Source organism: Lepisma saccharinum, chromosome 23 (assembly GCF_977018435.1).
Source record: "Lepisma saccharinum chromosome 23, izLepSacc3.1, whole genome shotgun sequence".
NCBI classification, from domain to species: Eukaryota; Metazoa; Arthropoda; class Insecta; order Zygentoma; family Lepismatidae; genus Lepisma; species Lepisma saccharinum.
The window spans coordinates 17,004,751-17,016,652 of NC_139251.1; the positions used below are offsets into that span (position 1 = coordinate 17,004,751).

At 45.8% G+C, this 11,902-nt stretch overlaps 1 protein-coding gene across 1 annotated transcript; it reads right to left on the reverse strand.

Moving 5' to 3' along the window:
- Positions 1–1,760: 1,760 nt before the first annotated feature.
- Positions 1,761–2,720, reverse strand: LOC146005438 (uncharacterized). The gene has a single exon (XM_083144681.1). The coding sequence runs from the start codon at positions 2,718–2,720 to the stop codon at positions 1,761–1,763; it is 960 nt and encodes a 319-aa protein (XP_083000807.1).
- Between the last annotated feature and the right edge of the window lie 9,182 nt (positions 2,721–11,902).

Below are 11,902 nucleotides of genomic sequence, written 5' to 3' on the forward strand. Positions count from 1 at the left end.
CGCCACCACGTTAGAGGTGCCTTCAATGTAGCGGATGTCCGTGGTGAACTGAGCGATGAAGGAAAGTTGGTTGAGTTGCACTGGAGGTAGTTTGTCACGCCGCTGCTGGAAGGCGTAGGTGATGGGCTTGTGATCCACGTATATGGTGCAGTGTTGCGCTTCCAGGATGTGACGAAAGTGCTGAACGGCTGCGTAGACTGCGAGAAGTTCGCGGTAGTACGGTGGCCACTCGGTCTGCTTGGTGGTGAGTTTCCGGGAGAAAAAGGCGAGGGGTTGCCACAAGCCGTTGGCGAACTGTTGCAGGCATGCACCGACGGAGGTGGCGGAGGCATCGGTGAAAAGTCCCAGCGGGGCTTCGGGATGCGGATGGGCCAGGAGCGTGGCGTTGGAAAGGCTGGTCTTGCAGGCCTCGAAAGCTTGTTCCAGGTCCGGCGTCCATGGGAATGGCTGGGATCCTCGGAGGGGGGTGACGGCAGCATGCAGAGGAGCTTGGTGTTCGGCAGAAGATGGCAGGAAACGACGGTAGAAGTTGATCATGCCGAGGAAGCGACGCACGCCGCGAGCCGTGGCTGGTCGTTTGAAGTCCTGTAGGTCTGCGATGCGGTCGGGAAGCGGTCGTGTACCGGCAGCGGAGACTTCGTACCCAAGGAACGTGACGGAGGGGGTCCCAATCACACACTTCTGGGTGTTAATCAGGATGCCGTGGTCCGAGAGACGTCCGAAGAGGGCGCGTAGGTGTTCGCGGTGTTCCTCGTGGTTGCGTGATGAGACGAGTATATCGTCGATGAATGGAAAGCAGAAATCCAGTCCTGAGAGCACTTCGTCGATGAAACGCTGGAACGTCTGCCCGGCGTTGCGTAGTCCGAAGGTCATGTATGGGAACTCGAACAACCCGAATGGCGTGGTGATCGCTGTCTTCGGGATGTCGTCTGGGTTGACAGGAATTTGTGTGTACGCCTTGACCAAGTCGATGACCGAGAAGACGGTGCATCCGTGGAGGTGGTTGCTGAAATCGTGGATGTGCCTCACTGGATAGCTGTCCGGAATCGTCCGGGCATTGAGGCCACGGTAGTCCCCGCACGGTCTCCAGCCCTCCGTTTTCTTGGGTACCATGTGCAGCGGCGAAGACCAGGGGCTGTCGGAGCGACGTGCGGTGCCTTCGCGCAACATGGAGTCGAATTCGGCCTTGGCTATTTGTAGGCGATCTGGAGCTAGGCGGCGAGGTCGGCTGGACACGGGGGGGCCCGGGGTCGTCCGGATGTAGTGGACCGTGGAGTGACGAACTTCTCGCGGCGTGCCGGCGGGACGCGTGAGCGTCGGGAAATCGGCTAGGACGTCGCTGTATGAAGAATCGTTCGACAAGGCCTTGATGCTGGGTTGCATAGTATTCGTTGGCTGGCAGGGAGCCGAGAGTCCCGTTCGTCCGTCGAGCAGGCGCTTGTTGCGACAATCCGGCAGCAGCTCAAAGTGGTCCAGGAAGTCCGATCCGATGATGGGCACGGAAACGTCCGCGACGACGAAACGCCATGAAAACTCGCGACGCAGGCCGAGTTTGAGGCAGAGGGGCAGAATTCCGTACGTCTTGATCGTCGAGTCGTTTGCGGCACTGAGCACGTAGTCGGTCGGATGGCGTCGGTCCGGGAGCAAACGTCTCGGGAAACAACAAATATCCGACCCTGTGTCGACGAGGAAGCGGTGGCGGCTATAGCGGTCGGTCACGTACAGGCGGCTTCCACCAGGACGGCAGCCGTTTGCCGCGACTAGCGGCTGCCGTTGGTGTTTGTTGTCGCGGGCGCGTACGTGCATGGGTCGTTGCACCTCTGAGCCTGGTCGCCGAAGCGGTGGTGATACCAGCATATTCCCTCATCTCTTCCTCTTGACGGCGATCTGCGGCCGTAGCGGCGCGGGCTGGTACGGTCACGCGATTGCGAGCGACCGCGGAAGGCGCGAAAGTCGCTTTGCAGGGACGCGACTTGACGAGTTAGCTCCTCGACGCGTTGGAGAAGCCGAACCGTGTCGGAGGCGGGCGCGAGTGGCGTCGCGGTCGCGCAGATAGCCGGCGGGTTGGGCGAGACGAACTGTGCGGCGATGTTGCTTGTCGCGGGGGTGAGCATGGGGGGGCTCACCTCCACGATGCGGTCCGCGAGCGTGGCAAGTTGGTCCAGCGGAAGTTCCGAAGACTGCACCTGCAGAATCGCTTGAACTTGAGCGGGCAGGCGTTGGAGCCACAACGTGCGCAGCAAGTCGTCACGCATGGGAGTGGTGCCTGCGAGTGACTGGAGGTGACGTAGGAACTGGGACGGTTTGCGACTGCCCATTTCTTCTTCCATCAGGATCTGCCGCAATCGCTGATTTTCAGACAGGGAAAATCTTCGCGTGAGTTCTGTCCGCAGCCGGGTGTAAGGGTCGGTTGCCGGTGGTGTACGTATAATGTCTCTCACTTCGAACGCGTACCGACCTTCTAACTGTCCCACGACGTATGCGAACTTCGTCTCCTCCCGGGTGATGTGGGCGATGGTGAACTGGGCCTCCACTTGGGAGAACCACAATTCCATGTCCTCGGGCCAGAATGGGGGGAGCTTCACACTCACTCGATGTACGGAGTCCTGTTGCGATTGTACTGCGTGCGGTGCTGGAGTCCTCGGTTGAAGTGCTTGCTGTCTGAGTTGCTCGTTTTCCCGCCTGAGTTGGTCGAGCTGCGCTTGAAGTTCCTCTGTCATCGCGGTGTAGTTGGTGCGTCCAGAACAAAGGGGGTTGGGCGCGTCGTCTAGCGTGAACTTGTTCGATCCGGCTGGTATGGTACACAAAGGGGGGTAATCACGATTCACGGCCCCCCAAAAAAACGATCACGTCGGGGTCACCAGTTTGGGGAATAATCACCAAATTAAAGGGTGTTGGCTTACCTGGTTGTTTATTCTAAAAGAACACTACGGCTAGATGAACACTACAAACACTAAGTAATACTGCAAGAGACCGCTCCCGTCGTTGTCCTGGAGATGGCTGAAATCTCTCTCTCTGGCTCTTTTCTTCCCCAGTCTTTCACCCCTGGTTCCAGGGGTCAAATCCCTTGCGTCTGGTAAGGCGGTTCCTTCTCCCCCCGTTAGGTGGCAGCAAAAGTCAGCGGCTTCAGGTGGCTGTCGCTACAGACTGAATCCATTGCGAAACGCACGGCACACCGTGGTTGCGTGGTCAAACGGAAAATTCGGATTTTGGTGAAAAAGACAAACAAATGGTGTAACCTTTTTTTTCCCTCTCGTAATGTTTGCTTTCCCTTGGCAATCGTACGAGCACCAAAAAAACCATAGCCCATGCATTAATGCCCTTTCGTATATTTTTTTTTTATTTTAAAAATGAGAAGAGGGAAATGAAGCAATTGCCTGACGAGATTTTTCACAATATTCCACCGCGAAATAGGAAAATTGCACTTGAGGATTTTTGCCCCCCCCCCCCCGTCCTACCCTCCTTCCGGTCCCTCCTGAAGTTAAATTAACTTCCCGTATATTGAACACGATACGACAGCACGATGTCCTTATAAACCTGGGAGCAGAATTGTCACATGAAGATTCATAGAATTAATTTAGTTTCCGTTTTCAGATAAAAATGATTGCATGGAATTGCAGGAAAAAAATGTATTTTTTTATCCACTCTGTTTACATAAGAAATTAAGTCATTCCTTCCACATGCTCATTCTATTAATTCTATTCTTGCCAGATTAATGTGGAACTAGAATGTAGAAAACACTGTGTAAAATAAAGGACGCAATCATTTGCAGTCATTAATGTACAGCACCAGGAACTGTTGGCAAATAATGTCAAATTGAGATTTTCAGAGTAGTGTCAGGGGCGGAGTGGAGTTTTGCTCCCCCTCCACACTTTACACTCTGCACCCTTCAGTTTCACCCTGGTGCTTCTGCTTTCCACCTGCCCCCATTAGAAACATTGCCCATATTATATTGAATCATTGACTGATTTGTGTTTTAAGCCCACTTTATTCACTTAAAGGCTAATCATGACTGGACCTACAGATTAAAGTGAGGTCCCAACCACTGTGCCATGTACCTTCACTGGGTTTAGAACCCGGGGCTCCTTGATTACAACGCGACGACGTTACCACTACGCCATCGAGGAGACCGTTTGACCATATTACATATTTACGGTTTTAATTACAAATTACTTTAAGTGTTACTGTTAATGAACACGTTAATTGTACGAATATACAGTATTTTTTTTAATAACTACATAGTGTTATCTAAATAACAGTATTATCTTAGCTTAAATTACTATATAATTTTGTAATATATTTATTATGTTATGCAATAGTAACTTCAATGAATTCTTATCTACACAAATCCATCTCTTTATAGAACAAATGGCCTGGCAATCACAAATAAGATTTTGGCGCTACTTAAGAAGGTCGCCTCGTGCAAACGCCTAGGTAGAGTTGGGTGTGTTGTCCCCTGTCTCGGTTATCTCTGGAACAAGGCCGCGCATGGCGGCAGAGAAGGGGGAAATCGAGTGGGCAGAGCGAAGCAGTACACGCTGCTGCAAAGCCTGGTAACTGCATGTCACGTGTTCATTAGTGGAACTGTCTGACGTCACTACTTGGGCAGAGACTTTAGAATGATTTGCTTTATTTTACTTCGCTTCTTGTGCCACTTTTGGCTAATTTGCGAAGATGAGTGCCGACATGCTGAAATTGATGGATGTGCACTCACTAACATCCATGCCCAGGCCTGGACTCGAACCCGGGACCCCTGGCGTCGTAGCGCTTGCTCAGAAACTTGCTTTCGTTCGCTTGCTCCAGAGAAAACCGGGAAAGAGTATAGAGTTTCGACGTCCATGTTCGGGGCTTTTAAACAAGACATTTTTGTCGGCATTGCAATTATAACGATTCAATTTGTATTTATGTCTATCTGGTATATCAATTCAACACCTGGAAATTACATCTACATTTTCCTCAATTCACTACGGCACGTGTGTATGGACTTCACAACCTCGTTAGCAACAGGGAAGAAACGCGCTTTACACGACACATGCATAGCCTTAATTTCCTCACACCAGAAAACAAGCTACGAAACTTTCTGCGTAACTTAAAACGCTTCGCTGTCTAACTTTTTAATACACCCGCTCTTTTCCTTTTGTTTAAAGAATATTTATGTAAATATTTTCCCCAGAAGGCTAGGGCTTTGCGGGGCTAAGCCAGATAGATCTGGGACCAAGGAGTTGCCTTGTTTAGCCTCGAGCCAGGCAGATTTGTTATCTGGGTTCACTTGTTGCGGCCGACCTCGAGCGAAGGGGTTAAGTGTGAAAACATTTCCAGGCGCCCGGAGTGAAACTGGAGCCGTGCCACTGGAGAAGAGATAAAACGGGAAAGGAGAATGGTTCTTGTCTTAATTACTCCCAAGACGGTAAAAACAGCGCTGGAATCACCGTGGACTCTGAAACAGGTCAGCGTCGTTGTATATATTTTTCTCGTGCTCCTCCTTGCTTGGGGGAATCAATACCTACACCGTGGGCCAAAAGTCGAGAACGAATACTAGAGCTCTCGCCACGAAAACAGTCCAGTCAAGGTCACGCGACCCACCTACAGTGTTGCCAATGAGCGAAAATTTCAACCAACGAAATCAACTGAATACGTACAACGCGCGAAGTGTGGACCGAGCAGCTTAAAAGTGTGGCAAGCCTGGAGGGCTAGGGGAGTGGATGGGGCAAGTGGAAGCTCCGACCTTGACTGGACTGTTTTCGTGCCGAGAGCTATAGGAGGATTGGGAGTCATGATGAAAACTATTTTTTAGGGGACAGTAACGAAAATCCGAAATATACAAATTGAATGGCTCAGTGTGTAGTACTTTGCAATGTATGAACAATGCAGATCATGCGTATAGGATAGGAAAGCGAGAAAAGTATCCTTCAAGATACCCATAGCATAGTGCCACATGTGTTTACAAGTCAGAAAGCAAACAAGCTTTACAGAAACAAGAGACGCACATCAGCATCCTGTGGCATTCTCTGACATTTGTCCCCCAAAGAACGGCTATTTCGATACACGAACGCTATTCACGCCTTGGAACAATGAATTACCACTGCCCTCGGTACTGTAATGACATAGGCGTGCGTACGGGGCAAAGGGGGGCAGTTGCCCCTTCTAATACTCTCACTTAGAAATTTAATGTAAATAAATCGTATTCCCGTTATTAAACAATATTATTCCCATCAAAAAATAAACTATTTTCAAGCCGACGAAAGTTCTAAGGAACTACGGTGAGTTTATTTCCTACGTAATTAAACTAGCTCACTTCGTTCTCCAGCAAATTACTTGTTATTAAGACTCACACATTTTATTCGTTAGGCTAGTTGTGTTACTCCTATGTGGTCGCAGAATAAATTGGTCACTCATTAAAAATAATAAAAAAATGATGTGTATTTGTTTTGAATATGTTTGAATGTTTATTTCAAATTGGTCTGAACCACAGAGAATGAATATAAAAGGGGAGGGGATTCTTCTAATAGAGTGACTTTCGTTGGGTGCCGACACACACTATATACGACCCTGTTTAGTACCCATCAGTTCAAAATAACAGCGAGATCAAATGCGGTTTTTTTTCTCCAATGGGGGGTGATCCTTCCACGTAGTATTGTCAACCTCACTTCCACGTAGTACGCCCTGGACTGCATTTTGCAGACTAACGAGGCTCTGGCGTCTGACCCTATGGACAGTTTCATTCTGTGTGTTGTTCTGTTTTTGTCCTTGTGTGTGCTGAGTGCCCCTTTACAGCCTCAGCTTTTAATCGAACTCAGAATGTTTTAATATTTTAGTTGTACCTCATTAATGTTATTTTAGTTATGGTAAAGGGCTGTACCCCGTATAACGTGAGGGGGTGCAAATAGTCTTAGTGCTGACGCATCAAAAAATTTAAATTGAAATTCAATTCTCCGAATCAACTTTCATCAAAGCTTTGACTCCCCTTAAATCAGGGGGTCTGCGCACGCCTATGGATAATAACCGTTAATCACACTGCCATCTAGTGACGTGTCCATATACTACGTGTGCCATGTTCACCTGGACATACGATCATATTGTGGTATGTACCACTGTTTAACTTTGAGGAAAAAAATACTTGCCATGACTTTTGCTCTAACCCTCGTATTTACAGTGCAAGAACGTATTATTAGCAAGCGAAATTGACGTAGGAGGTTATCGAAGGTTCATGTTCATCCTCCTCACGCCGACCTCCTTGACAAAGTAGTTATCACAGACCCCTACGACGCCAGAGGGGTCGAATCCCGACCTGGGCATGGGTAGTCATTATCAATTTCATCACATCATCACTCATCCTCATCATCGCGATTAGCCAAAAGTGTAAGAAAACCTACGCTAAAATCAAGAATCAAATATATCCTCGCCACATACGTTGTCTGGTAATGAGTCCTCTGTTTTCCTGTAGAAGTCAATCTCTCCATAAACTGTGCTCAGGAGTCAAGCTTTCCGACAGAGGTCCGTCTGAAAGCTGCAGTTAGATGCCATATTGTGACAGCGTGCGTTACTTGTGTGTTTGGTTTCAAGCCTTGTGGATCTTATTCAGTTTAATGCAGTTTCTCGCATGCAAATTCGAAGGGCGAGCATCGGTACTGTAGCGTTGAAAGAGGGGAGAGCAGGGAGTGAGCGAGATAGGAGGGTTCGCCGGTCGCGTTCGTGTAGTGGGAAGCCTCGCATTACAATCATGACAGAAGAAACAGGAAGTGGTTCGGGGCGGTGGAATAACCGCGGAAGAGATTAAGCGCGAAACGAGCTAAGCGCGAAAGAACACAACCGAGAAACGTAAGACAGGATTAAACGCGAAAGGAACAACAGGGAAACGGAACAAGCGCGAAACGGATTAATCGCGAAACCAAAATTGAACACAGGAATAACCGCGAAAGGAACAACCGCGAAACGGATTAATCGCGAAACCATAATTCAACACAATAATAAGCGCGAGAGGAACAACCGCGAAACGGATTAAGCGCGAAACCAAAATTGAAGATAGGAATAACCGCGAATGGAACAACCGCGAAACGGATTAATCGCGAAACCATAATTCAACACAAGAATAAGCGCGAAAGGAACAACCGCGAAGCGGATTAAACGCGAAACCAAAATTGAACACAGGAATACCCGCGAAAGGAACAACCGCGCAACGGATTAATCGCGAAACCATAATTCAACACAAGAATAAGCGCGAGAGGAACAAACGCGAAACGGATTAAGCGCGAAATGAAAATTGAACACAAGGATAAGCGCGAGAGGAACAACCACGAAATGGATTAATCGCGAAACCAATATTGAAAACTGGAATAAGCGCGAATGGAACAACCGCGAAACGGATTAAGCGCGAAAGGAATAAGAGCGAAAAGATTAAACGCGAAACGGATTAAACGAGAACGGAATAACCGCGAAAATTTCACGCTTAATCCCGTAGTTCTGGCAACCCAGTTGTTCCGTGAAAATGAATGCTCTTTTCCTCGAAGTATCTTTAACCTCCCAACGCAAGCGCCTGCTCACTTCTATTCTTCTGCTTACTGGCCTTGGCGTGCAGGCGATAAGCAAGCGGTCTCTGCTCTCCACGGGTTTCACTCATTTGGACACCGTATTGAACACCAACGTCTACTGACGTCAGCGCTGAGTGCCTTCGTTGTTAGTTTAGGTCTGTTAAGCCGCGTTTACACTGGGGTTGCTAACACATGTTACCAACAAATGTTGACAACATTTCAAAAAACGTTTGTGAATATGTTAGCAACAGACTTCCCGTGTTAGTAACAGAAATGTTGTTATCTACAAGATGTCGGTAAAGATTAAAGAATGTTAGCAACATTTGTTAGCAACACATGTTAACAGAGCCTTTTCGATGTTAGCAATATTTCCCCCGCTTCCCCTCTCGCTACCATCACGACAGTACCAGCCAGCCAGCGAGTACGAAAGCATCGTTTCGTGCAAGGTGTGTTTTGTTTTGCAATTTATTTATCATGGAAAACCTTTTGAGTGAGATGGAGTGTTCAAATGATCAAGTGCTGAACAAGCCTGTCCTTTGGGACCGAACTTGTCCACAATTTAAAGCAAAAACCAAAAGTACTATACCTGGAATGAAATTTCGAGAGAGTACAACTTCCTCCACATTCGACATCTTGCAGGCAACTGGGGTCATACGGCCAAAATGTTCACAAAGTTATTAACAAAAATAAAGTCAAACAAGTGTTCTGGTTACCAACATTTATTTCTAACCGTGTTATAACAAAAAGTTGATAACTTTTGTTGGCAGTGACGCAACCACGGGGGGGGCATTGCTCCACCAACCTTGAACGGAATGAGTTCTAGCGGGCAAGGATAGCAAACATTGACGGCCAAGCGTACCTGCAGGGGGAAATTACCGCCCACAACTTCGAATTTTATGCAAATAAAAATACTTTTCGTAAAATTTTCTTGATCACTTCGCTCGTTGTGCCTGCTTTTCTTAGTTTTATCAAGTTCAGAACCGTAGATACGGGGCGGCGAGAGTCGGCCCTAGGTGCCGAACGATCTAAATGAAAATAAGTTGTAAAATTGATTTACATACAGAAAGGCTAATCGGGACTGGACCTGCAGTTTAAAATGGGATTCGAACCACTGTGCCATGTGCCTCCACCGGGTATCGAACCCGGGACCCCTTGATACAAGGCGACGATGTTACCATAACACCATCGGGGAGGCACAAAAGTTGCGCGACCAGTGAAATTATTTGAGCCCTATTAAATCATATTGATTTCAGCCTGTAAAAATTTTGGATCCAAAAATTTTCTTACACGCTTGTTTGTCATTGTTCTCTGTAATGCACTGTAAATTGCCAGCCAAATAAATAAATAAATTAAATAAATTATTATTATTATTATTATTATTATTATTGTTATTATTATTGTTATTATTATTATATGTTGTATATAATATGTATTAAAGATACTTTGAATACGTACACAATTTAGTGTCCACGTCGCTCCATGTTGCATATGTGTGAAACATAAATCGTGCATGAAAGTTATACATGTTAATGTAAAAAAGAATAGTATTTGGAATGTATTTATCAAGCATTTTCTGTCTTTCAAAAATAGTTTGTGTGCTTGTTTTCCATTATTAATGTGAAATTGAACGTGTTGAAAAAATAATTCAAATAGTTTGATCGAACACAAATGCTTTAGCACCAACTTCTACCCCCTTTTTGCATAATTTACGAAAGTAATAACGTCTTTGATACTACTACTAATAATAATAATAGTGTTATAATAATAACTATTGTTATTAACATGATTATTATTACCATTATTATTATTATTATTATTGGTATGTATATCCTGGTACTCCCCCCCCCCACAAAAATGCATGGTTGCGCCTCTGTTTGTTGGTAGCATTCGGTGTAAATGCTGCTTTAGGTTTAGTTTTCTTAGCATAAATACACTGCAGCTTTTCGCGGCTTGACCTCCAAAAGGTATTATTTATGCTAAGAGTTCTAAACTTAAGGGCAGGAGGATCAGTTTGTGTCCAGTCCAGACGCGAGGATCATAAACTGCCTCTTCCCTACAGACCTTTCCCCAAGGCGACTTGAAGAATGAGAGGTCTGTGGACTGGATGGTTGTAGGAAGGGGAGAAGACTTGGCATTACGCTTATGGGAGTATTATTTTACGTGTTCTCTTTGGAATATCAAACTTCCTGTGGCGTAGAAAATCACATTAACGGATAGAGGACACATGGAGGATTTGATTTGTCATCGGAGCAGTCAAAGCTTTCGTTTGTTGCGTTTCTTTCGTAAGGAATATATGAGCTTCTGAAAATTCTTATTGATCAACTTTTTAAACATCGTATCTAGCTTAATAATCAACTTTAAAAAACCGCTTCCACTTGCAACACGGACATAAATTCATACTATCTTGTCCAGCCCATTCCGATGATATTGAAAAAATGTACACCTGATGCGAATATATTCCTAACCTATCAACGAGAACATTTATCGTGGCGTCAATAGACGACGGTGCTCAATACGGTGTCCGATAAGTGATAGCCGCTTCCTACAAGTGAAAGGGAGACGCTCAAGCCTGTCGTTGGTTCACGAGTCGTAGCTTTATGATTAGCGTGGACTGCCGCCGATGAGGTCAGGTGTATCGCTTGATGTGTTTGGAAGCAACAAACTATTTGTTCTTATCAGAAATTCCTGCCATTAGATATACTCTGTAGGAAGACAAGGAACAAATTATTAACGAGTGATAACTCTCGTATTCTTCACTGTTTGTACTTTTCGATTGGCAACACTGGGACACTGCTTTCTTTCGTACTGTTCGATTGGCAACACTGTGGCACTACTTCTATTCCATAAACAGTCATTGTTTACCTTGAAATCTAGGTATGTGCAAGGATGTCAATTTTCTATTAATAAGTGGAAAATGTAATACATGTTGCTACCCTGCCCCATGTCAGGACAACAGTGCTTTTTCTTATTAAAATATTTATTATTTTATTTAAAGCAAAAGTCTCTAAATTGGCATGTACACTGGGCTTGTATTTGCGATTCCTCAATACAGAAAACTGTGATTGAATAACTTTCCGAAGAAGCAAACTGATTGATGAATTCTCGTACAAACTGGTCATAGGAAATAAAGTAATATTTATGAGTACGAAACCAATAACGAGCTCTCCCAATGAAGCATTGTTGAATACTTTGCAATTTCATTTCTGTTGGCACTCCTACAACATTTAATATACGTATGTTAATCAATTTGTTAATTACGTGCATAAAAATATGTATGTGTGATTAGTGTAACACTATTTATTATGCATTTTTAGGTTCCTATATTTCCTGTATAGAAACCATGTTGCAGTCTGTCTCGAACGTTCAGGAAAAGG